The sequence below is a fragment of the Chelonia mydas genome, chromosome 7 (genome assembly GCF_015237465.2).
Source record: "Chelonia mydas isolate rCheMyd1 chromosome 7, rCheMyd1.pri.v2, whole genome shotgun sequence".
Classification (NCBI taxonomy): Eukaryota; Metazoa; Chordata; order Testudines; family Cheloniidae; genus Chelonia; species Chelonia mydas.
The window spans coordinates 113148370-113176227 of NC_057853.1; the positions used below are offsets into that span (position 1 = coordinate 113148370).

Below are 27858 nucleotides of genomic sequence, written 5' to 3' on the forward strand. Positions count from 1 at the left end.
CAATATAAGGAGCTAGATAAATTGATTCCACCTCTTATGTACGCTTAAGGGTTTTGTGCCTCATATGCTTTTGCAATGCTTTTGTAACTTGCCATATCAAAAATATTTTTGGATTGTGTTTAGTCTGTGAAGCCAGTTTAGTTCTGAGAGTGAACTGATTTCTTTTCTGGCTCAAGCATCAAACTTGTTGTTGATGGTCCATTTGTAGGGCCACTTAATCCCATTTTCTCTGAATTATGCCCTTAACTATATCTGTGCTGCCCCACTAAAACCACTGCGCTTGCTTAGGTGTAAATGAGGGCAAAATTCAAGGACGCTGCCGGGGGGGTTACATAGCCATGATCTCCTTAGTCATACCTAATGTGATGGAATACATATGGAACACCTCAGTGCTGTTTTTATAGTCCCTTTTCTGATGAGAATCTCAGTTTAAAGTTAAATTTGAAAAGGAAGGGGAAAATACTAGATCTGTTGACACTAATCCAGTGAAAAAAGAAAAGGAGTACTTGTGGCACCTTAGAGACTAACCAGTTTATTTGAGCATGAGCTTTCGTGAGCTACAGCTCACTTCATCGGATGCATAGCATATCGTGGAAACTGCAGAAGACATTATATACACACAGAGACCATGAAACAAAACTTCCTCCCACCCCACTCTCCTGCTGGTAACAGCTTATCTAAAGTGATCATCAAGTAGGGCCATTTCCAGCACAAATCCAGGTTTTCTCACCCTCCCCCCCCCCCCCCCCACACACACATACAAACTCACTCTCCTGCTGGTAATAGCCCATCCCTCTTTGAAACCTCTCTTTATAATGCGCATGATAATCAAGGTGGGTCATTTCCAGCACTAATCCAGGTTTTCTCACCCCCCCCCCCCACCCTCCTCCAAAAACCACACACACAAACTCACTCTCCTGCTGTGTGTGTGGTTTTTGGAGGAGGGTGGGGCGGGGGGTGAGAAAACCTGGATTAGTGCTGGAAATGACCCACCTTGATTATCATGCGCATTATAAAGAGAGGTTTCAAAGAGGGATGGGCTATTACCAGCAGGAGAGTGAGTTTGTATGTGTGTGGGGGGGCGGGGGGGAAGGGTGAGAAAACCTGGATTTGTGCTGGAAATGGCTCTACTTGATGATCACTTTAGATAAGCTGTTACCAGCAGGAGAGTGGGGTGGGAGGAAGTTTTGTTTCATGGTCTCTGTGTGTATATAATGTCTTCTGCAGTTTCCACGATATGCTATGCATCCGATGAAGTGAGCTGTAGCTCACGAAAGCTCATGCTCAAATAAACTGGTTAGTCTCTAAGGTGCCACAAGTACTCCTTTTCCTTTTACGAATACAGACTAACACGGCTGTTACTCTGAAACTAATCCAGTGATTTTTTTTGAGGTTGGCTTTTCATGCTACATATGATTTGAGGGGAATACCTGCAGCAGAGTGTTTTATGTCCTTTGCAAATTGTATTGTAGCAATGCATTGAAAGGTGGCTGTGGTATCAGACACCCTTTTGTTAACCTCAGAGCATAATTGTACAATACACTTGTTGCTTAATGTTCTAGAAAGAAACTAAATAAATATTTTTATATTATCTTTTATAGCATTTTCATCAGTAGCTCTTAGTGCTTTACAAAGGAGGTCAGTATCATTATCCCCATTTTATAGATGAGCATAGAGAGGTGAAATGACGTGGCATAGAGAGGTGAAATGACTTCTCCAACAGGCCATTGGCACAGCTAGAAAGAGAACCCAGGTATCCTGAGTCCCAGGCCAGTGCTCTATCCAAAAAGCAACACTGCCACCCAAATACAATAACACTCCCTTCCCTGGTGGTGTTCCTCATTGAGTTCTTTCCCATCCCTGTGTCAGCTACATTCATGAATCTTTCTCTGAAGTCATAAATTGTTTGTCTGGGTTGGCAATACAACAACAACAAAAGGCAACTTGTTATCTGTGTGATGATTTGCTTTATTGGCATCTTCTGTTTAGGATGGGAGGTGATAAGTGACTTGAGTGGGCTGTGAGTCTCTTCTTGAATGAGTTCTCGTTTCCCAGGACCTGAATGATTCATATACACGTATTTATTTTTACATAGCAAATCACAGGAATGCAGGTTTTATACTTGTTACAGCAAATATCTAGATTTGAGAGAGGATCACCTTCAGTTCGTGGCTGTCAAAATGGGCTACAGTACTAACTATAAACCTTCTCATGCAGATGCTGTGCTTGAGCCAGATGGTTTGGCTGGGGTAAGGTTTATATGGTGTATCTCCTGCTTACACCAGGTGTGAATCTGACCTCAAGTTCCAGTCTGAAGCATCACTTCATTATTTGTCTTTGCACAAGTGCTGGTTTATGTAGTTTGCTCATAATACAATATTCTGGCTTTGTAGATGGACCCTGGGCCTAAACTGTGACTGTTTTTGAACAGCTCATGACCTGCATCTATCTTCTGGTATTCTATAACACCCATTGCTTTCCCATTTAAGTGATTAGACTGGTTAGACAAGTTTGGATTAAACTAACCTTTATTTTGTTTTTCTGTGGTTTTCACTGGCTGGCAGTGTTACCCATGCTAAAAAGTGAGGGTTACTTCCCTTCTGTATAGGAATGTGCATTTACTTATACCTCTGCTCATTACATATCCTGATCTTCATCCACTTCCAAGTGGGAGGCACTGTTGAGTTTTCTAGGTGCAGTAAAGTATCATGGATGAACTGAACGGGCGCTAAATGTGTCCTGAGTAAAGGTCTGGGAGATAGGGCCTCCTGAGTTTAAATCCCAGCTCTGGTACTGGTTTATTTTGTACTCATCAACAAGTCACATAACACTTCTGCCTCTGTTTCTTTATCTTCATATTTGAAGAGGAAAAAGAATTTACGTTATTGTTAATGTGAAGAAACGACCATTATTTTATAAGGAAAAAGTCTTCCAATTATTTCTTTTCTCTCATTTTGTTTTGGTAGGATAAACTTTTCAATGCTAGTATCCCTTCTTTGGGCCTACGCAATGTCATCTATATCAATGAAACGCACACAAGGTAAGTTAAACTATTTCCAGCATAATTAATGACATTTTCTTTGTTTTTCTAAGTTACTGGATCTCCTGGCAGAGAAACCACCAAGAAAGATTTAACAACCTCATGAGGGCTAGAATGCTTTCTTGGTACACTTGAATCTGTGCTGAATTTATAGCAGCAATAAAACCTATAGTCTGTCTTGGCACGCTGCTAACTACAGACAATGTGTGCAAACTGCTTGTATACTTCAGAGCAGTCCCAAGGTTGTCTAGTTACATTGACTGCATATAAGGAGTGTGAAGATGGCACCTAGTCTGCATAAAGTAAAGCAGATTTCAATCCCCATTGACTTTAATGCATTGGGGTGTGAGTCACAATGTGCATGTCCCACAGATATTGATTTGAATGGGTAAGCATATATCCCTGTATTAAAGATGAAAGCAGCAATAGATTAAAGATGAAAGTGGCCTCTGCATCCTTGGATTGACTGTGTGAGTGAAGGCTGCATTGTTGAATTTGTCAAACAGTTTGGCCCAGAGCCTACACTTTGGCCACTGTTGGTATACATAGGATAATAGCAGTTATAGGTTGAGCCTGTCCTTCCATGATAGCAAAGTACAGCTCTTTGATATGTGTGTTTAAGGTATTTAACTGGATAATGCATTTTTGTTCTGTTTTTATAGTTTTGTCCTGGGGTAATGATACTTTCATTTTGAAGTAAATGAAAATGTTTCTGTGTTCTGCCTGCCTGCAAAGTTGATTCTCCCGATATCATAATTAACATAAGATTTCTGTAGTATTCATTGTAGATTCAGAACAAACAGAGACAGCCTAATAGACTGGAGGAAACGAGCCAAAATGTCTGAGTGAAAGAAAGACAGTGTTCTGTTGTACTTGAGAGAGAGAGGGAAGGCCTGGAGGTTAATACTGGAGATTACTGTCTATTGATTTAATTGATTATTTTTTGTGTGTGTCATCAGTGGTCTAGAATACTGAAAACCTTTTGAAATGCTGTTTAAAATAAAATAAAAAATAAAATAAAAAAAATAGGTCAAATCCTTGAACGGTCTTGATAGCTCACGGTTCTGTAAAATAGGAATGTAAAACCAGTTGATTCATCGAACCATTTTTCCTTAAACCACAAAATGTGCTTAACTCACAGTGCAGTTGTAGTGAACGTGTAAATGATTTTTTGAAGTTCCATATTTAATCTCTCAGTAATTTTCATACCACATTTGGTCATTTTCAAAATCAAAAAAGTGATTTTTCTAACTGCTAGTGAACAGTGACTATATTCACAGATTTTAATGAATGCATATTTTGTTTGTAGTTTAGCCTACCACTTTAAGTTCCTTTGGAACTCTTGAATGAATACCATCCAGTAACAACTTATTTATTTATCATTTTGTTTCAGCCCCTCTTCCTTCTGACAGTGTAGCATTTCCCTTGAATTTAGTGTTGTACTGAAATGGAATTCTCAGCCAGTCTGATTCGAAGGGTGCTAGACAGTTATTGATTCCTAACTACAGTTTTTTCCCGCAGTAAATCCTTGTGCTCTGATTGATTGGTTGCAGATATCTAATTTACATAATATACAGTTTATCACTATGTATACAGTATGCAATTTTCTCTACTGTCTGACAGCCATTTAGAGAGTAGAGATTTGCATGATTATTTATTTCTAAGCCTCATAGTGAATGTGCTAATATTTGACAGGCTTTTGTGATATTTCTGTGCTGATCTGATGACTTACTCACAATAACCAAGCTGTTTGATAGCAACAAACGTCCCTTCTCAACTTTTCCCTTAAAATCAATTCGGATTGGGCATATGACTGGTCCAAAAATAATTGGTCAATTGACTGGTCGAATATTGTCAAATACGGTCAAATATTTTAAAGTACTAATTTATTAGAACAGTAAGACAAAAGAGTAAGACTTTATGGTCTACAGTAGGCATAGCATTTTATTTATATATATAATATATATATACACGCGCGCTCACTCTATGCCTAATTTAAAAAAAAAAAAAAAGTTACTTGTTTCACATTTTTCGGAGTGAAAATAACTCAATGAAATGAAGTTCTAAAAAATTAAAGAATGGCTCCATGATGCAATCAGAAATGTAGGCTGCTGATCAGGGCATTCTTGGGTGAATATTTGACCATATTTGACCATAGTGAAATATGTGGTCGGTTGACCATTTTGTCAAGCCTAATACGAATTTTTTAAAAAAAACCTCTCAAAGAATTTTTTTTTAAAAAAGGAAAAGCAATGAAAATGCGGTTGCCAAACAACTGAGAAAAAGTGCTTTAAAATATTAAAAAAACCTTTAACCTATTTTCTTTTCTTCCTTGTCCACAGTTTAGCAAGGCTTTTATCTCCAAAATAACTGTTTACATTGTAACAATTCTAGGAATTTGCAAACAGGCGTATATGTGCACTAAAACAAAACAAAATATCTTGTTAATAATTATAGGAGGAGGTGGCAGGAACCCCTGTCTTTAGGTTGAGGATTGACACCTGACTCAGGCAGCTTTGAAAAATGTCAGCCTTGATCTTTTTATAAAAAAGCTGACGAATGTTAGCTGGATTTATGCTGCTCACAGCAAGGTCACTGATTTGCTTAAAACTTGGCACTGGGTGAATTGTGTAGTCTGACCTGGCAGACAGCCGAAATGTATGTAAGTTCTGAGATGTAACCAAGGAAAATACCGCAGATATGTTCTTTTGTGGCAATTTTTTTATGATTGAGCGAAAATGTTATGACACCAGCCTCCCATAAGTTTGTTGCTTCAGTTTGGGTTTCTTCCCACGTATCTTGTGATATATATCTATTCTGTCTGTAACACTGTTAATTTTCTGATATATTAGAAAATACAGAAGCTATGAGGTAGCTGTTCAAAGAATTTTACCTATTTTTGTAACCTTTTATTGGATGTATGTGAATGTTTGACAATAAAATTATTCTTTTAAAAGCTGACAATGTTTTTGGGACATATTTTGATGATTATCTTTCTTATGATGTAGGTACAGAGGGTGGCTGGCAAGACGGCTCTGTTATGTTCTTTTTGTGCAAGAACGAGATGTGCATAAGAGTATGTTTGCCAACAATGTGACAGAAAATGTCTTGAACTGCAGCAGGTAAGATGTGCTAAATACGCCAACATTGTTTTTTTGTGTCTGTTTCCAATTTCATGCATAATATTACATTTAATCAAAGATTGTTACAGAATGACAACACAGCAAATTCTGAAAGCTAGAATATTTAGAATAATAGAAAGTACAGTGTCTGTATGACAGCTCATCCCTCAAATTTAAGCCACATAACTTTTATATAGAATAGTTATGGGCGGGTGGGGTTTTTACACATCAGCCTCCATACCTTTGGAGAGACTGCTGGTACAGATACAATAAACTTAATATTAAGGGCTTGTTTACATGGGACATTAGTGCATGGCAAGCAGGTGTGCTATAGGTTCACATTAACGTCCCATGTGGACAAGTCCTAAGTATAATAAACTACTATGGAGCCCTTTGCAGCTTTTGTTACCAAGTTCATAGTAGATCTATATAGCTAGGGCCCTACCAAATTCACGGTCCATTATGGTCAGTGTCATTTTACATTTTCAGATGTTTAAATCTGAAATTTCACGGTGTTATAATGGTGGGGGTGCAACCCAAAAGGGGATTGTGTAGGTATGTGTGGGGTCACAAACCTGTTGTAGAAGACTCGTGGGATTGCCACCCTCACTTCTGTGCTGCCTTCAGAGCTGGACTCTGAAGGCAGCAACCACGGAGCTTCCTGCAGCCGCAGAAGGTTCCCAGAGTGGAGATGGGTCTGATCTCCCCCATGCTGCTGGGAGCGCCCTAGCCAGGGGCAACTGTCATAGGCCCTACTCCTTCTAAGAGGTGGATCTATAGTCTATGCTCTCATTCTGTAGTAACTTTTTGAGCTAGTGCTTATAGTTGGATTCCTAATTCACTCAGTTTCTGAGCCGACTTTCATAATATCCGGGAATACTTGCACAAATTTAAGGAATGCTTTGAACATCAGCCATTGATCTGAGAGCTCTCAGACCCTTGCTTTTAAAATTTTATATTCTATAGATGTGTTCTTAGAAAGGAGAAACTTATTAAAGGCCAGCACTTGCCATACTCTGTCAAGGACTAACTTTGATAGCCAGTGAATGATATTTTTGCCTCTGTACTGTATTTATAATTTTCAATATGTTTCTGCAAATCATTGACCAGCTGATACCAGTTTACCCGTGGATTGGTCCATTTCATTTTACAAGTATTTAATCGAAACTTAGATGACCATTGAATTTCAGTTTATGGCAAATGAAACGCAAAGCATGTTGATGTGCATTTCTTTCATCTTCCAACTTACTGCAATAATTATACCATAGAACTGCCCTAGTTCATTCCTTCTAGAAACCGTCTATAGCTTAACTCATTTGTTACAGAACTGTCTTGTGTTTTATTTTTAAAATCAGAGTGCAGAAGGCCATTGTAGAGGAGGCTTCTGTATTAAGTGCTGCAGGTACTTGGACAGACCTCAAGGCCATCAGCAAAGTGAAGAAAAAAGCTAGAAGAATTCTCCAAGAAATGGTAGCAAACATCTCACCTGCTTTGATCAGGTAATAACCATAGTTTGGTGAACTATTTTTATGCTTGCCTAGCATCAGGGGAAGGATCCCCAGTCTTTGCCCTTGTACATGAGCACAACAGTCACTTCCTGCCTAAAAATTCCTATTTTAAAGCTAACCCTAATGCTACCCCAAAACATGAGGATTATAGGTTTTAGCCTTAAAAAATGAAGTGTAATCATACTCTCATATTGGAACACAAAGAATCTGTGGGCTTTCCAACTTACAAATAGTATGATAAAATTTAAATAAATACACTTTTCCCCCCTGAATTAAGCTCCTTGCTGTCAGCCCCAGGGAACCCTCTATTGTTGTTGCCTAAATCAGCTTAAGCATCTTGCTGCAGTAACTTATGATCAATAGTCCATTTAACAGTATTTTTCTTTAGTTGTGACTCTTAAGATAGGAATCAAATTTCATGCTTCAGTGTGCAAGCTGATCACGAGAGATGTTAGGAAGGAATTCTCCCTGATTATGCCCCCAACAACTCCACTGACCAGCTGGTGTTGCAAACTCTACATCTCTATGTGACCGTATTGGTTATAAAAGCAATACAGCAGGAAGGCCGCTTTGAATTAAACTTAAAATTCTCTTGGGTTTAACATTTTTCACCCTTAGGTTGACTGGTTGGGTGTTACTGAAATTATTTAACAGCTTCTTTTGGAACATTCAGATCCACAAAGGCCAATTGGAGATGGTCAAAGCAGCCACCAAGGTAAGAAAATTACATAAACTCTTAAAACATGGGGAAACTTCTGATGTTACTTTCACTGGTGTAAATCAGGAGTGACTCCATTGAAGTCAGTGAAGTTATACCAGTCTAAATGAGATCAGAATCAGGCCCCAGTTCAGATCCTGTGCTATCCAGTTCTGTGAACATACCATTCAGCAGACCCGTCTTTATTAGATAATGCTAGGTAATGTTACTGTGCTCTTTCATCTGTGTGTTCACAGCACCCTAAAAGACCAAGCCAAGTTCTTGTTTTGTCTCAAGTTTCAGGATCATTTTTGAGTGTAATGTCTAATGTGACCCACTGTAGAATGTTCCCCCCCCCCGCCCCCTATGCTGATACAGCTGCAGGCTAATAAATTACTAAACTTTTTAAAACTACTTATACATATATTTAGACTTCAAGGAGTAACCTGGTCTTCATACTTGTCTGCAAAGTGCCTCACCTACTGCTTGCTTATTTATTTAAATTTATTATAAGCATCCTTTCAAGTTCTACCAGTCCTTACCCCTCCCATTTCACAATATCAATATCCTGAATTTTCTTCGCCTTTTATGCAGAATTTACCACAGAAAGGTGCTGTATGACCCATACACTATCAAGGAATAAATAATTGCACTGAAATGAGAGAGAGAGGCACCATTGATTTCTAAGGAACTTTACCGGGAGTATTTGGAGACATTGTGCAATATTGCTTAGATAGATAGTATGCAGTGAGAATAAAATGGCAGGTTTTTTCCTTATGTAATCAGTTACCGTGTTAGCATTTTGGAGTACAATGCCTGGGAACATTGCTGTTGATAAAGTTAAGTTACTTTTTTACAAAACAAGTCAACAACCTGTTTACAGTGGAAAATTTTGGCACATCTCCAATAATTGTCGTCATCTTGCATTGATACTGTAAGTCTGAAAAACCTGCTAATGTCATTCTACTGCTCCCTGCAGTGCCTACAGAACAAACACTGCTAGTGCAATTGCCTAGTCTGTTCTCTGCTAAAGCAAATAAGTGGAGAAGAGTAAACTGAAATTCTGTCAGTTTTACTAATGTAAGGTGTTACTCGGTAAAGAAAATTTAGAAGACAAAATTCTTCTTCGAGATGTGTCCCTGTGAGTGCTCCACTCCAGATGTAGGTGCGTCTTTGCTCGGAGAGTTTTACCGCAGTGCCCATATGGGTTGTGCATGCACGTTGCCTGCCTCGTGCGCCGTTGTCTGTTCAAGTGTCGCGTGCGCAATCTGGACTCCTCAGTTCCTTCTCAACTGTCCCCGAGAAGTTGAGAAGGAGCGCTGAGACGGAGCGCTGCAGTGCCGTTCATACCTAGTTTTTAGTTTAGTAAATAGTTATTTAGTGTTAGCCAGTTTATACCATTCGTATTTTAGTGCCAAGTTTTTTTTTTTCTTTCAACCCATAGTTAGATACTAGCCCCTGTTATTCCAGGCTCACCGGGTTTCACATGGTGCACCTCCTGTAGAGAGATGATGCCAGTGTCAGATGGACACTCACAATGTGTCTGCTGTCTGCGTGAATCCCATGTTCCCCAGAAGTGTGCCCATTGCGGCAAACTGAAAGCTAGGGCACTAAGAGACAAGAAAATGAGGCTGAAACTCATACTCATGGAACTGAGACCAGCCTCCGACTCAGGACAACAGCCCCCTGGGTCACCGGCTCCTTCACTACCTAATCTCCAAAATAGAGGGGACCAGCAAAAAAAGACCTTTTACGTTGTCCCATAGAGTGTAGACCAGTAAAAACGGTCACCAACGAAATTGCTCTCATTGGTGCAGACGGTGCCGCGCCTCAGCATGTACGATACGTCGGGCACTTCTGGCACCGTCTGCAAGATGGCTGCCACCGGCACCGTCCACCCTGGTACTAGGCTAATGGCTCCAAGTTGCTGGCCTCCACCACAGCACTGCCGGCGCCTCCGATGGAGACGGCACCGGCGACTGCTCCTGCCTTGGCGCTGCAACCTAAGACCTCCGGAACCATGGTGCCAATATCAGTGTAACCGGCACCCACGCAGCCCTCCATACTGACAGTGCAGATAACAACACTACTTATGACACCCACACCATCGGTGCCACGCCCTTTTCTGCATCATAGGGATTTGTTTGTATCATCCACTCCACAGTATCCTCTCTGTAGTACCAACGTTTCCCTGAGACCATCAGTTCTACATCAGCACCTCTCTTCAACTCCGTTGCAATTCTCCAGTGACAAGGACGACGAGGCTGAAGGGGTATTCTCCCCTCACCACTGTTCCCCCATCAGAACACCTACGACTGCTGCACCACCCAGATCTCAATCATCCTATGACTGTGCCATCCCACCCTGGTATGGACACCCATGGATGGGACCTCCCATGCCCTATCCAGGCCACTAGCCTTATTGGAGCCCTTGGGGGTCACATAGAAGACGCCACAGCAGACACCCTGGCCCTCATAGAGAAGCGTCTAAATCCCCGCCTCCACCTTCGCACAGGGCAGAGAAGGACATACAGGAGGACTCTGTGTCAGAGCAGGCAGTAGATACTTCACCAGACACCTCGGCACCCACTAATTCCTCCTCCTCTCCTGATGAGGCTATAATGCTTCCACCACATATGACAGCGGATGATTTTTCCCAGTTTCAGTACTCGTTTAAAAGAGAGGCTGATGAACTTAAGATTGCCCTTGAGGAGGTGTTGGAAACTCAGCATGAGTTAACCGACATCTTACAAACTTCCTCCTCCTCCTCTAAGATATATCATGGACCTGGCAAAAACAGTTTGGCAAACACCAGCCACAGTCGTGCCTACCTGTAAAAGGGCTGATTGAAAATACTATGTCCCATCTAAGGGATCCGAATTTTTATTTACACATCCAGCTCCTAATTCGCTGGTGGTAGAGGTGACCAACCAAAGGGGCAAGCAACACCATTTCAGATCTACCCCTTCGGACAAGGACAGCAAGAGGCTAGACCTCTTTGGACAAAACATCTATGCTTCCTCTACACTCCAATTCAGAGTATTTAATTATTCAGCCCCATTGGCCAAGTATGACTGCAAGAACTGTACTAAGTTTAACGATTTTATTGATGACATTCTGGAGGCAAAGAGACAACAATTCAAATCACTAGTCTCTGAAGGCCAAACCATCGCTCACACGGTGCTGCAAGCTTCACTAGATGCCACCGACACTTTAGCTAGATCCACTGCCACAGCCATAGTCATGCGGAGGGCGTTGTGATTCACATCTTCCACATTCCCCCGCAAATTGCAGAATACAGTGGAGGACCTCCCATTCAATGGAGAGAAGCTGTTCACTGCTAAGACCAAGGAGGTTCTTCACACTATCGAGCCACACTCCAGTCCCTTGGCATCCATACCCCTGCCACAAGGAGAAGACAGTACAGGTATCAACCATACCAACGCCCCAGATACACTTCTTACACTCAGCAGAGACCATACAAGCAGCAGCAACAACAGAGGCAAAGACAAAGGCCACAACGTCGTCGCCCACCACCAGCAATGGCGTCTCAGCCTCCTTCCTCCAATAAATAAATTCGAAGCTTTGGTTGAGGGCCTTGAAGGCCTTTCATAGAATATCAGGGTTGGAAGGGACCTCAGGAGGTCATCTAGTCCAACCCCCTCCTCAAAGCAGGACCAATCCCCAATTTTTACCCCAGATCCCTAAATGGCCCCCTCAAGGATTGAACTTACAACCCTGGGTTTAGCAGGCCGATGCTCAAACCCCTGAGCTATCCTTCCCCCCAACCTTTCACCAGTTCCAACACATGGTACTATCATCCAACTCTTTGGAGACCGTTTACATCCCTTCTGCATCAAGTGGGCAGCTGTTACCACTGACAGGTGGGCCCTAGAAGTCATCCACTCGGGCTATATCATCCCTTTCCTTTCCATACTCCCTACCCACCCCTTCTTCAGGGGCCTGTCTCATAAACTACTGTTGTGCCGAGAGGTAGAACATCTCCAACTGGGGGCAGTGGAGTTGGTCCCAAACAACAGAGGGGAAAGGATTTTACTCCCACTACTTTTTAACACAAAATAAAAGGTGGGGATGGCGACCCATCTTTGACCTCAGGCGACTAAACAAGTTCGTAAGGAAGCAAAGATTTCGGATGGTCACTCTAACTACTATCATACCAGTGCTGGAACAGGGGGACTCAGACCTCGACCTCCAAGATGCCTATTTTCATGTGACGATGCACCCCGCTCACAGGCAGTTTCTCAGATTTACGTTAGGCATGGATCACTACCAATACAAGGTGCAGCCCTTTGGCCTGTCAGCAGCACCCCATGTCTTTTCCAAGATCCTCGCAGTGGCAACGGGGCATCTGAGGAAGCCAGGAATAATTATATTTCCTTATCTGGCCGATTGTCTCCTCAAGGTGTACACTCTATTGGAAGCTGTTCACTCCATGCAAACGGCAATAAGCTGTTTCCACAGCCTCGGCCTACAAAGAAATCAGTGATAGAACCTACCCAACAGTTGGTATTCAGCTTACGGCTCACGAATGCATACAACTTTTGGGCCACATGGCAGCATGCACATTTGTAGTCAGTCATACGTGTTTGCACATGCACTGCCTGCAGGGATGGCTATCAACAGTGTACAAACCAAAGAAGCACAACATGAACATCCGCTTAACAATGCCCCACAAGAGCAAGGAATCATTAACCTGGTGGACTCACCCAGCCAACCTGTGCTTGGGGATCCCGTTCACACAGATTTCCCCCCCGCCGTCACAATTGCTCACGACAGATGCCTTCCTCGTGGGGTAGGGGAGCAAACAAGGAACATTGCTCAGCACAGGGGCTATGGTCCACAACAGAGACCAGGTTACATATAAATCTCCTGGAACTTCGCGCTGTGCGCAATACCTGCCTCCACTTCCTACCGTTCATACAAAATTAACATGTACGAGTGATGACTGACAACATCATTTGTATGTTTTATATAAACAGGCAGGGGGGAGCCAGATCCCTTTCACTCTGCTCCGAGGCTATCAAGCTCTGGAATCTACGCATCCGTCACAACATCCACATTTCAGCTGCATTTCTACCTGGCTGCCAGAACACCACGACAGACGAACTCAGCAGATGGTTTCCTCAGGACCACAAATGGGAACAGAGCAACCCAGTACTTCAACATGTATTACGACAGTGGGATCACCCACGTATAGACCTTTTTGCCACAGTCCACAACAGCAAAAGTCCCCTATTCTGTTCCAGAGCAGCCCTGGGGAAACACTCTTGGAGAGATGCATTCTTAATCAGCTGGATCGTGGATCGCAGATCTCCTATATGTGTTTTCACTGATACCACTGCTCCTCAGGGTCATACAGAAAATAAGGACCGATAGAGCCAGAGTCATCCTAATAGCCCCTACGTGACCGAGACAGCAGTGGTACCCCTTCTTGAAACGCATGTCAGCACAGCCCCTGATCACTCTTCCCCTGCACCCAGACCTACTTACACAACAGGAGGGACAACTGCAGCACCCCAACTTGCAAATGCTACAGCCCAAGGCATGGCTGCTTTATGGCTCACTCATGATGAGCTAACCTGCTCAGAACAGGTTCAACAGTAGGAAGCTATCTACACGCTCCACTTACATACACAAGTGGAAGAGATTCATAACATGGTGTACCACAAAACAAGCATATGCTGTATCTGCTCCTCTCCTGATGATACGAGACTATCTCTTAGAACTTAAACAGTTGGGCCTTTCCATTAGCTCACTGAAGGTTCACTTAGCAGTGATCACTGCTTTCCACCAAAAGATTGATGACACCTCAATCTTTGCTCACCCTATCACCAAACAATTCCTCCGAGGCATCCACACCCTCTCTCTGGATGTGAGGCCACATAGTGTACCTTGGGACTTAAATCTCGGGCCAACCGTCCTGACTCATCAACCGTTCAAACCTTTGGCAATTTGCTCCTTGTTACACGTGTCCATGAAAGTATCCTTTTCGGTTGCCATCACGTCCATGAGACGTGGGAGAGATAGAGGCACTTATGGCCGACCCCCCCCCCCCCCATACTGTCTTTCGTAAGGATAAAGTTATGTTACGCACTCATCCCAAATTCTTAGCTGAGGTGCACTCATCCTTCCACATTAACGAACCTCTGCAGCTCCCAACTTTCTTCCCCAAGCCAAACGCAAATTAGTTAGAGGTGACCGTGCCCATGCTGGAAGTTAGAAGGGCTTTGACCTTTTATCTGGACAGAATTAAACCATTTCGGGCTTCTCCTAAACTCTTCCTATCCGTAGCAGAACTGTCCAAAGGAGCGCACATACCAAACCAGAGGCTCTCTAAATGGATATCTGGATGCATTCGACTATGCTATCGGCTAAAAGGCACTCAGCTTCCAGCAGCCATTAGTGCGCATTCCACGAGGTCCACATTGATGTCCACGGCATTTCTAAACAATGTCCCATAGATAGACATTTGCAAGGCTGCCATCTGGGCATCCAAACACACCTTTGCCAAACATTACGCTATCACGCAAGGCCCTAAAACAGATACTCAACTTGGCCGAGCCGTACTTTCCGCTGTTTTATTTCCTACTGCAAAGCCCCTACCATCCTAAAGGGCACTGCTGTACAATCACCTGGAGTGGAGCACCCACAGGGACACCTCTCGAAGAAGAAGAAGAAGAAGAAGGTTACTCACTTTGTGCAGTAACTGAGGCTCTTTCAGATGAGTGTCCCTGTGGGTGCTCCATTACGCACCCTCCTCCCTCTTCTTCAGAGCTGGATACAGGCTCTGAGTGGAGAAGGAACTGAGGAGTCCGGGTCGCACACGCAACACTTCAACAGACAACAGCGCGTGAGGCAGGCACCACCATGCATGCGCAACCTGTATGGGCACTGCTGTAAAACTCTCCGAGTGAAGGCATGGGGATGCACCTACACCTGGAGTGGAGCAACCACAGGGAGACTCATCTCGAAGAACCTCAGTTACTGCACAAGGTGAGTAACCTTCTTTTCACTCCACAGTATCCTATTAATTTTGTTTTATCTTTTTTTCTCCCTCCCCCAAATAGATGAATTTGCCTCTTATCTTCTTGCCTGTTCACAAATCTCACATCGACTATCTGCTCCTCACATTCATTCTTTTCTGCCATAACATCAAAGCACCGTACATTGCTGCAGGGAATAACCTCAACATCCCCATCTTCAGGTAAGGATAATATGCTGAGCTAAACTTTAACTTGCTCTCAATAAAGCCAAAGGGGCATATACTCAGTTGGTGTATATTGTCATAGCTCCACGCCAGCTGAGGATCTGCCCCAAATTGTTCAGGATTTGTGATAAGGGAATTTAGTCTTGTGGTCATACTTAGGACCAAAGTAAATTCCAATCTAGCTTATCTAGCTTTACTTTGGTCTAATTTGGTCTTATTCGAGAGAGAGTCTTGAAAGAGAGATTCTTTAAGGAAGTTGGAAAAGGAAGAAGACTTAGTTGGGACTTAGTTACTGAGTCGCTTTGAGAAAGGGGTGTATGAAGAAATCCTGATAAATGGGGGATAGCACAAGTTTAAGAGCATCTGTTCCTCTTCATCTTTGGAGACTCATTGGGATTTAGGGGAAATTAAGTGTATTCAGTTAGTGGCAGGCAACATAGAACTTTGAACACTGAGGGCTGTATAAGTCAAATACTGCAGCACTTATCTTTGTAAGTTATGTCAAGTGTTGAAGGATTGAGAACACTCACATAAGCTTTTGAAATTTGGCAGTAATGTAGGGACTAAAATTCTCCCAGAGCACTCCCTATCTATCTATCTTCAGTATTTATATGGCCCCCATCATTATAGAATTTGAGCACCTTAGAATTTGTAATGTATTTATCCTCCCAACATCTCTGTGACGGAGGGCAGTGCTCTTAGTCCCATTTTACAGGGTCACAAAGGGAGTCTGGCAGAGCAGGGTCCTAGACTAGTGCCCTAACCACTAGAACATTCTTCCTCTCTTTCATTTGAGGGAGAATGGCTGAGATATGCACATTGTTCTGCCTCATCTAATTTTTTCCTGAAGCTGTTGGCTGGTTTATACATTCCACTCTTTTCATATTTGACTAAAATTGGTGAATAAAATCATTTCTTGATTTGTAGCACATTGATCCGCAAGCTGGGAGGCTTTTTCATTCGGAGGAGGTTGGATGAGAATCCTCATGGGCGTAAAGATGTCCTTTATAGAGCTTTGCTGTATGTGGTATGTATCTTTTCTTAATTTGCAAATATAAAATTTGATTAGTCACAGAGAAGGGGGAAAGAGCACCCATGTATGTTAGGAAAATGTAGGTTGGTTCTCTTTAACTTCATTAATTTGAACAGCATTGCCTGATGAGAAAGTGAAATTGTTTATTATCTTGATTTTAGCGTGTGTGTGTGTTTTGGTACATTAGAGATAAACATCCGATGAAGTGAGCTGTAGCTCACGAAAGCTTATGCTCAAATAAATTGGTTAGTCTCTAAGGTGCCACAAGTACTCCTTTTCTTTTTGGGAATACAGACTAACACGGCTGTTACTCTGAAACTAGAGAAACTGTAAATTCTGTGCTGAGTGAGGTCCTGAATCTATGAAGTGCATGAGAGTCGAGGGTGTTCAGCACCTGTCAGGATCAAATTTTTCCCCTGTGTGAGTCTCTAACGGGGATATGGGATTGCCTTCAGTGTAAATTAACAGTAACATTAGGCCTACTGGGACAGCTTCTGATTTCACTTACACTAAGGTAAATCTAGAGCAGCAGTTCCCAAATTGTATGTGTTCATGTATTTAATTGGTGTTTGAAGTACCACATGCACACTTCTTTCTTTTGCACATTTATTTTAGGCCTCAGTAGGTTTAATTTAAGTATTTCTGGACTCTGTGGTAAAATATATCCCTAAAGAAGCCAAAAATGTTCAGTTATAATTAGGGCTGGCAGGAAAGCAAGAATTCCATTTTGTGAAAAATGTTGAGGTTTTGCCATTTTACATTCCGATGTGGCACGAAATCAAGACATTTCAAAAATGTGTAGTGAAAAAAGAGACCACTCTAGAATAGCCAATAGCCCTGCGGTTAGACCACACATCTGGGATATTGGACATCTAGGTTCAAGTTCCTAGCCTAAAAGGCAGAGTGCCCTAATACTGGATTATGCTGTTCTATGGTCTCTCATATTTATCAGAAACTTCATGATGGAAAACCTTCCTGGTGAAAGTTGAATTGAAACTGCTCTGTTTCCATGAAAAGTTTTGGTTTTGTCAAATCAGCATTTTCCATAAAAAGTTTAATTGAAAAGTTCCCAACCAGCTGTAATTATGACATCCTTTGTAAACATCTCAAGTTTTTAGACGGTCCATCAAAAAGAAACATAATGAGGCAGCCGTTATTTCTTTCATCTTACTCAAATTATAAGAAACAATTAAATGTCATAAATGCTGTCTTGATATGCTATGGTATGCCATTAACTACACTCAGTGGATTGTCTCTTTTTAACTTATCTAGGCTAAGTTTTAAATTCCTGCTAATTTTATCGGAATAATTACTGAACAGTAGCCAGAATTCATTTAGCTTCCTGTCTGACAAAAGTTAAATCAAGAAAATTATGAAATATTTTGAGAAAGCTCTGGGAGAGAATAAGAGAAGTGCCATTACCAAGAAGGGTGCACGTGTGCAGCAGGGCAGGGGCTCAGAGGGCAGATATAGAGAGATGGGGGGGGACGCTTGGCTGGAATTGGAGGGGCTTCAGCTCCACGAAGCATCTTGCTCCTCAGCAGAATGCTGGGCATGCTGCACGGTGGCTCCCCCTGCTGAGAAGAAGCTCAAATTATAGCCAGCTGGCTGCTGTCCTGGTGAACAGTCCTGTAGCCAGGCTTTTATCCACTGGTTCAGGCCAACAGTCCTTCCCTCTCTACCTCTTGCAGCAGCTCCCTGTTTGGGGGCCCTTTTATCTCATGCTCCCTGCAACTGTAGGTTTTGCAGTGGCTCTGAACTGGCCCTGAACTCGTGTCTCTTTTCAGATGAGAGAGGCTCTGGCACTGTGATATGGAACTTTGCAAAATCGCCCCAGTAGCTGGAGCTGTGTGATTTGGTGCAAGCTGAAGGCTAGGCCCAGCAAAAAGCTAGGCAACTGTGCACAACTTGAGAGTGCAGTTCCCACAGCATTCAACACACTGCTAAATAAAGCTACTATGATGACATGGTCGTACAGAGTTACTCATCGAAATTGCTGAAAGTGTCTAGGAGGGTGTTTTGCTTCTCAGGCATTGTAGGATGTACTGAAGTGCATGGAATAACTTTTTATTTGAAACCAAAATATTTTTAAAAGAATTTTGGTGCATCATTTCCAGCAAGCTGTCATGCCACCCTGCCATACATGTACAAAAATTTGGGAACTCCTACCCTACTGACTTTGTTGAAATCCAGAGAAGAGAATAATTTAGGTGTCTTTAAAATATTTAATTATTGCTAGGTTGCTTCTTTTTGGTTTTGCAGCTGAAGTGATGTTTTAAAGTCCATGGTATTACTTTGGATATAGATTAGTGTAACTGGGATCAGAATTTGGTTGTATAAAACTCTAATTTCCTCTTATTATTCTAGATTATTCTTGCAGATTTGTATTTATTTCAGCTCCAGTTTTGTAAAGAGGAATCTATTGCTGATATGGAATTTCTATGTCTGTATCATTAGTTTTTTTTTGTTTTTTCTTTTATTCACTGTCCCTTTAGCACATAGAGGAGTTGCTTAGACAGCAGCAGTTCTTAGAGATATTCCTGGAAGGGACGCGTTCTCGGAGTGGAAAAACATCCTGTGCCAGAGCAGGTCTCTTATCTGTGGTGGTAGATGCTCTCTTCACAAATGCCACCCCTGACATACTAATTATACCTGTGGGAATCTCCTATGATCGCATCATTGAAGGTCACTACAACAATGAACAGCTGGTAAGAAGCAACTGAAGACTTATTGTCTTGCCTAGGGGATTTTCTGCTTAAGTAAAAATGAATCTAATTTTTGTGCTAGCACTGCTATCCAATGAGTGCTTTAACTTTTTGTGTCAGAATTAAAAATGCAACGTAATGTGAATCATGAAAGCTTTCTAGGTCAAGTACTATCTTGATATTTGAGTCTTGTATATTACTAGATACAAATTCATCACTTAACAAATACAAATAATAATAAGGATAAAAGCCATATGATTCCCTAGGCTTTTGTCATGGCTCTACTCTTTGACTTTTAAAGCTGCATGTCAAAAGACTTGGATTTATTGTAACTGTGGTTATGCTTCCGTAAAATATCAATGAACTTTTAATTGTAAATGAACGTTGGTTTTTGCTTTTCAATGTTTTGCAGGGGAAGCCTAAGAAGAATGAAAGCCTTTGGAGCATAGCCAGAGGAGTCTTCAGAATGCTGCGGAAGAATTACGGTTGTGTCAGAGTAGACTTTGCACAACCATTTTCCTTAAAAGTAAGTTTCATATTCATAGAAACACTTAAGTTCTTATGAATTCTTAGCCGCTTTAAAATGCGGGAAACCACAAGCTAAGCTGTTGGCGCAGAAGTATTGTTTTCAGCCTATCAATGCAATGAAGCTGTTTTTCCAAAAATTCACTATTTGATACCCCTGAGAAGATTCATAGGGTGTTGGTCCATGGTATGAAGTCCAGTACAGGTACAAGTGTTATAACATAGTGTCAGATCAGACTGAGTCATTGGACATAAAGCCAGTATTTTTCTTCCATGAGTGATCAATAATAGAGGAAAGTAAAAATTCCCCATGATGCATCTGATCAATTGTGTATTGCTGTACAAAAAAATGGGGAAATATATTTCCTGTACAGTAGTTGACTGTCAAATAGTTTTTTATCTTTAGGTCTTACTCAGCAATATGTATTAAAATGTACAGAATTTCGGTTTGAAAAACAAAGCTAATTTTGGCATCCCAAACAAAATTAATGCCACTCAACCTGGGTTTATAGAAAGTAGACACAGTCAAATTAATTTAATATCTTTTAGCTGAGATTGAGTTTGATAATGGAAATAATGTTGATGTAATATACTGCTGTAAGGCATTTGTGAACAAGCGGTGCAAGCTGAGTAGAGAGCTGTCTTTGAAAATTTACCCCTAATTATTTAAGTAGCTTTGCTTGAAGGTAAATGTTTTCCTGACCAGCAGGCAGGGTGGGTATATGGACTGCCGAAACAGTCTTTATTATAGGAACCAGAAGAACATAATATCCTGAAGACAGAGTAACTTAAGTGGTAACCTTTAAAGACAGAAGTTTTAGTTGTTTGTTAAAAGCATAGAATTCTTGAGGTCCAGTCATGTGCTGTACCTCCTGAGAAACACAGCACAGAAGATACAGCTGAGAGGATGGGGGGCAAAGGTGGTTTTTAGACACCTTCCTGCTGCCTACGTTCTGGGAAGTGTAATTTACAACAGTCTCCCCATGGTTGCCTGTAGTTTGTCACTGCCAGAATTTCTGTAGTGGTGTTCATCTGTGGAGATGCCCTGAATGCTAGAGCCGGTGAGGAGGGCAGTATAAGACTGTTAATGTCATCCATATGCTGCTCCTCCACTGGGGACTTGATATTGCTCCCATTCAAATCAATGGGAAACCTCCCATTCACTTTAATGGTGCAGGATCTATCCCCAAGGGAGTTTCTGCCAAAGTGATGCAGGGGAATCTTTCCCTTGGGGTTTTTTTTTTAATTGCAGTATTTTCCCCAAACTAACAATTCTGTTCAGAGGTATCAGAGTAACAGCCGTGTTAGTCTGTATTCGCAAAAAGAAAAGGAGTACTTGTGGCACCTTAGAGACTAACCAATTTATTTGAGCATGATTGTGCTGGAAATGGCCCATCTTGATGATCACTTTAGATAAGCTATTACCAGCAGGAGAGTGGGATGGGAGGAGGTATTGTTTCATGGTGTCTGTGTATATAATAATGATATTCTGCAATTTCCACAGTATGCATCCGTTGAAGTGAGCTGTAGCTCACGAAAGCTCATGCTCAAATAAATTGGTTAGTCTCTAAGGTGCCACAAGTACTCCTTTTCTGTTCAGAGGGAAAGCTTCTCCTCTACCTGATGCTAACTCCAGACAGAACCACCAATGCACCAGTGAAGAAACTGTAGTGATCTTCACACAATCTCGCCTCTATTTTTTTGTACTTACTATTTCATGGTTGCTTTTTTTTTTTTTTTTTGGATTTGTACAAATAAGATTGCAAAATTTGCTGTTAGATGTTACAATTAATGGGAAAATGTACAAATAAGTATTATATTTACAGGAATACCTAGACAGCCAAAGTCAAAAACCTATGCCTGCCATGCTATCTTTGGAGCAAGCTCTCTTACCAGCTATACTTCCTTCACGGTAGGATGTTTTTCTGGAACCTTTTTGGTAGTATTTTTGGATTAATGTATATTTCAAGTAGTGCCTGGTAGTTATATCCTACGAATAATTAAACTGTTTCCCATGTAACCCTTATGGAAAAATCCTATAAAATAGAACACAAACATGAAAATTTTACTCTAGGATTTTTAAACTATCCTGTACAATTCTAATAAATTGAAGAATATATTCCTGCTGTAGAACTCCTGTTCAAATAAACTATAAGAATGCTATCATTCTCTGTTAAATTCTGTGTAGTTTTAGAATAATTTCAAGTGAGCTTTATTGGTTTAATAAATTTTAAATTCTATAGGAGTGTTGTACAAGGAAAGAAAATGACACATTTTGAAACATACCTTTTTTAAAATCTCCCACATAATCTAGATATTATTTCTAATTACTCTAAGATGAAAGGCATGTATTCAGTCACTCACTAATGATTTCTGATCCAGCACTATACAATGATTGCCAGGGCTGTTGTCAGTGAGCTCCCGTCTGTTAATAACTTTGCTCAAAATGTAAAACTGTGTTGTGGACATATTCCTGAATTTTAGACTATTTTATATTTAATTTTTTAGTAATTTTCATGGCTTGTTTAAGCCTGTGTGGTACTACTTGGCTACTCTGATACTTGGTTCCTGTAAAGAGAAGTTGAGTAAGTCATTTGTCTTTAAAGCATTCTCATGCCATGCCATACCCTTGTTTTGATATGCAAAACAGCTGGACTGAAAACTCTCTTCTGAAAAGGTTTGCATAATATGTTTTTTGTTGCTCAAATTCATTAAAGGAAGGGATTGTGGGACATGTCTGATGTAATGGAGAAGTCTGAATAGCCAAAGAACAAAGTGAATACTCTGTGTTGCTTTTCTTAGAAGGTCTAGGAATATGTGTTATAACATGAAGAAAGAGTCTGGAATATGTTGAGAAAAGTGGTTAATGAGAACTTTGTGGGACTTGTAATGCTTAAAGACATTTTTGTATCCTTGTTAGAATGTCTGATTTTATTTGTGCATTATAGTTCATTTAATGTTTGTAAATGATCATGATGTAGGTAAGAGTTTGACAAGACTTGGATGTTTTCACACCATAAATTATTTGTATGCTATCTTCAGGCCTAATGATGTTGTGGATGAAGGTACAGAGGCTGCGCTGGGTGATTCCAGGGATTTATCCAGTGAGCCCTTTAGAAGACAGTTGATAGCCAACTTGGCTGAGCATATATTGTTCAGTAAGTATAGAATCAATCATATGTATTGACTGTATATCTTGGTCCTCTGACTGCATTTACTGATTTACCATTTGATAGCATTTTTACTTGGCTGAGGGTGATTTCTTTTCAGGTAAGAATTTTGTTTACTTAAACACTTAAAATCTCATCCCTTTTTAAATGCAATTGTGTCTCTACGTCATTCTTATTTCATTTGCTCTGATACATTTACGTTCTTTAGGCCTGTATCCTGGGTTGCTGCTGACTTGCTATAAGTGTTTGAGTCAACTGTTGTGCATTTACATTCCTTTTGGCAAGAAGTAGGAAATTGCCCCCAGAGGTAGAGCTGTTGAAATCACCATGTCTTTAAAGAATTACTTGAGTTTGTGTATCTGCTTATCCAACCATTGTCCGGCTTTGTAGGTTCTATAATATGCAGTTTGGACACCAGATCAGATACGTGAACAAAGATATAGCTATAAATAATGGTACTTAGTTATATATTTTAGCAGATGTTTGAGACAGACTTCTTCACTCATGCTTATTAATTAAAACCACTTTGGTCAGTTAATGTTTTACATTTCTGAAGTACTACAAAAATGTTGAGTAATCATCTCAGCCCCTTTCCTAGCTAGGTATGTGTAATCACCCTATGTTACACATGAAGAAAATGAGGTTCTGAGAGTTGGGGTGATTTGCCAAAGGCTGCATGGCAAGTTAGTGACAGAGTAGGTTGGAACTCTAGAGTTCCTCTGGCTTCTTGCTCTTTGATTAGTCCCTTAAAGTACACTACAGCTTGTTGAAAATGTAAAGCCCTATAGAAATGTGTAAGGCCCATCTATAATTATTAGTTGATTCATGCTATCTGTCATTTTATGCCATACTAATGACTTGTTAAGCATTTCAGATGCTTAACAGGTCAGCATAGCTTTGTTTTGTTTGCTTCTAGCTGCTAACAAGTCATGTGCTGTGATGTCAACACACATAGTTGCCTGTTTGCTGCTCTACCGACATAGGAAGGTAAGGCTATATTGCTGCTGAAATAGCCATATGCTATCCAGTGGTGAGAAAAGTGTGCACTTTGATATTACATTAAAATAATTTCAAAGAGATTTCAGCTAGCTTATTATAATGGGTGTTCCAGTTAATGGTGGGTACTTAAAGATATTGTGCTACTTTGATTTCAGTTATCATTAGGCTTGGCAGAATTCAATTTTTATTTTTTTTATAATTTTGACAGATAATATTGATGGTTTTTAAAAGCATTTTGTAGGTTTTTATCAAAATTTTCATAGTTGTGGAAAATTATGACATGTTAATGGTGGAGGGGGGGAAGACTAATTATTTAATGACCGTAGATGCTGAGATTAAAAGTTAAAATGGTATAACCAGTAAAACTCAAAATGTCAACATTACATGTCAAAATATACAAAGTAAATATCCTTAAATCAAACTTAAATTTTGATTATCAGTGGAAATATATTTTTGTCAGCTTGCATATGTATGATGAAATCTGTTTACCGACTTTTCCTGATAGAAATCAAGTCTTTCCAATCCTAGTTATCATTGAAGAAAAAGGAACCTTTTCCTAAAAATTTAACAAAAAACCCTGTCATCCCATGTTAATTTTAGGATTTACCTGTGATTCTTAAAAGCAATAATTTTGTTCCTTTTAATTGTTAATGGGTGGTGGTGGTTTTTATTTTTTGTTTTGTTTTTTTGTTTAAAATCTGTTATTTCAAATCGTTGTTTCAAATCGTTGTAGCTGGACAAATTGCTGAACTATTGTTATGTTTGTTTTCAATTCATATTTTGTGATGGAATGATACTAATGTGTAACTGAATTTTAATGTGCGGCTCCTAAAGAAAGATACAATTATTCATTGCTACACTCTCTCTTTTCCATTTTCTTTAAAATTCCTCACCACCCCACCAATCCAGAGCTCTAGGTACATGTTCAGAAACTAAAATAAAACATACAAATTAGAAGAAAAGGTCAAAATATAGACTCCCCCCAAAACTAGGGTATTATCACTTTCCAGTTCAATCCAATCGTTCCCCTTTCCTATAGCGAGAATCTGGGAAAACAGATGTGCTTTGCAGCAGCATCTGAAGCTCAGCAAATATGGCTTTTGGTAAACTGAGAAAGGAAGTAAGTTCCAGAGTTGAGAAAATGTTCTTCCTCAAGCCTCCTATCAATTAAAAAAAAGGTCTGTTAGCAAAAATATCTCAGGTGATCATATGACACAATGGCAGGTGAGGGAGATGTGATCTCTAAGGAATACCGGTTCTGACCCTCCTAGGGCTTTATAGGCTGTGAGATGCACTACTAAACAAACAAAGCAATCACATCTTGCACTAGCTGTAGTTTCTGGGTGGTTTTAAGGTATAGCCCCATGTAAAGCATTTTGTAGCAATCCAATTGGAGCACAGTCATGGATTACTTTGGTAAAATCTGCTTTCGAAGAAAAGATTTGTTCATGTGATAAGTTGTGCTTTGGCTTATTACAAATTTATTATGCATTTGATTTATTTACTGTGTTTGGAGATTACAGATAAATTTAACCTGTCCTCTGAACATTTTGTCTTGGGTTAGGGTTAGAGTTTGTTATTTAATCTTGTGACTCTGGTTCTTCAGGGAATTGACCTTTCCAAGCTGGTGGAAGACTTCTTCTCTATGAAGGAGGAGGTCTTGGCCCGTGACTTTGACTTGGGATTTTCAGGAAATTCTGAAGATGTTGTCATGCATGCCATCCACCTGTTGGGGAACTGTGTAAATATCACAAACACCAGCCAAAACAATGAGTTCTTCATCACTCCCAGCACAACTATTCCTGCTGTCTTTGAACTCAACTTCTACAGCAATGGTGTACTGCATGTCTTCATCAAAGAGGCCATTATTGGTATGTACTGGTTTTTAGCAGAAGCTTTATTTGTATGAAGGCTTTATTTTTCTTTTAATCCTTCCCCCGCGGCCTCCCACTTCCCCCCCCCCCCCCCCAAAAAAAAAAAAAAAAGTAATACATGAAGTAAAACCATCTGCACAGAAATAACCAGTTTCCAAACAATTAAATTATCTGGGGTCAGAAAATTATTCCACCTGCCCTCTACCCCATATTCACCATTAAACATATAGCTGAATGAATGCACTGTGTTTTTTTCATTCTCCTTGGCAGTCTCCATGTATTGGCCACTGCCAGAAACAGGGACCTAACTTTATGGACCAGTAATCTGATCCAGCATGGTAGATGTTCCTATCTTGAATATTTTAATAAGATTTGTTAATGGTTGGATCTGAATCATTATTTAACTTTTACACACAGTGGTATAATCTTTTATTTTTTAGTAGCTTTGTTATCTTTTAAAATGTTTCCTTCAGTTGTGCACCATTGTAGTTCATGTATATAGGATGATTTTGCTTTAGTCAATTGATAGTTATCAGTTATATGTGTAATGGTTGTCAGTTTTTAAGCTTGTATAACTTTCCTGTTAATAAACCTAAGTCTCCCATATTAAAAAACTCTGTAGGAAAACTAACCACCCTTGTATTCACATTTCTACGCTAGCCTGCAGTCTTCATGCAGTGCAGAGTAAAAGGTATAGAAATGGCATCAATAGCGTTCCTCCCAACATGATTAGCCAAGAACAACTGGTCCGCAAAGCCGCCAGCTTGTGCCACCTGCTTTCCAATGAAGGCGCTATATCCTTGGTAAGCGAAGTTCATCATAGTGCTTGTCCATAACTCCAACTCCATTCTGTTAGTGTCTGTCTTCATTATTCTAAATAGAATGGATTTTTTTTAACTGCACTCTGTTTCTAATGTAGTTGTTTGGTCTGAATATATTTACTTTAAATAAAACATATATGATCCATTACATGGATGTCCCATCCCCAGCAATGCTAAGAGGGAAATACCGTTGTTTTAATTTGTTTCAGCAAAATGTCTCTACTTCTCAATTGTGTAGCTGAATTAGTCTAGCTCACTTGAAACCATTTCTAGACAAATAACATGAATGATGTGAGCTTGACAAGTCAATTCATTAGCTGAGATTTTCTGAGCCAGGGGAGACGACATCAATCAACATGGTGCTCATGATATGGTTTAGATGTTTGCTGTGTGTGTAGTGAATACCTGTTGGCCATGCAAGTGAGCAACTGATAGTACTGGCAATGAGCTTGGAATATTTCTGCTATTCTAGTACTAGGCCTCTCCTGCGAAGAGACTGCTTGTCAGACTATACAGTGACTTCGATCTAAACAAACTTAAACTGTGAAATCAAGACTACCAAACTCTTTGCACGTGTGACTGCAGTCAAACTGAAATCGGGTCTCCAGATTTTAAAGGCATTTTCCCAACTTATATATTACCTCAGTAGTCATATTGCACATCATCAAATATTTATCAGTGATTTTACCCATGACTTACGGTAAACCAATAAAGGAACAGTGGCAAATACCGCAGTTTTAACTTTATAAATACTGATTTTCTTTTAAAAACAATGTGTCTCCAGTTCTTTTTAATAAGTGTCCACCTAGAATCTTAGAAATACATGTTCTCCTCTTATAGATTTAGTTCTGATATTGGGAAACTTGCTGCAGTTTCCCAGCCCCCTCTTCTTTCTTGTTGTTTGAATGGAGCATAAATTATGTTTGATTTCTTGTCTGGGTGCAATGCAATTTAGGAAGAGAGCTGATTATTACATTTATACTCCTTATTCTACCTTTGAGGGTAATGATTGTTTGTTTTTCTTAATCTGGTGGACGTTGCCCTACTTTTCAGTGGTTATAATCTGGTGGGGAATTTTGATTCTAAGATTCTTCAAGGAGTTTCTTTAAACTGTAGGAGAATTTGTGGAATAGGTCT

At 40.4% G+C, this 27858-nt stretch overlaps 1 protein-coding gene across 9 annotated transcripts in view; it reads left to right on the top strand.

Annotated features, from left to right (window-relative positions):
* Positions 1 to 27858, top strand: part of GPAM (glycerol-3-phosphate acyltransferase, mitochondrial) — a 64085-nt gene that overhangs the window by 24876 nt on the left and 11351 nt on the right. For all 9 annotated transcript variants that reach the window (XM_037903789.2, XM_043551263.1, XM_037903786.2 and 6 more), the window contains 13 exons: positions 2967 to 3040; positions 6049 to 6162; positions 7518 to 7661; positions 8289 to 8385; positions 15455 to 15591; positions 16522 to 16621; positions 19123 to 19335; positions 19745 to 19858; positions 21684 to 21769; positions 22900 to 23015; positions 23944 to 24014; positions 25633 to 25897; positions 26561 to 26703. In XM_037903789.2, coding sequence (XP_037759717.1) covers positions 2967 to 3040; positions 6049 to 6162; positions 7518 to 7661; positions 8289 to 8385; positions 15455 to 15591; positions 16522 to 16621; positions 19123 to 19335; positions 19745 to 19858; positions 21684 to 21769; positions 22900 to 23015; positions 23944 to 24014; positions 25633 to 25897; positions 26561 to 26703 — 1674 coding nt within the window. The remainder of the gene's footprint in view (positions 1 to 2966; positions 3041 to 6048; positions 6163 to 7517; positions 7662 to 8288; positions 8386 to 15454; positions 15592 to 16521; positions 16622 to 19122; positions 19336 to 19744; positions 19859 to 21683; positions 21770 to 22899; positions 23016 to 23943; positions 24015 to 25632; positions 25898 to 26560; positions 26704 to 27858) is intronic.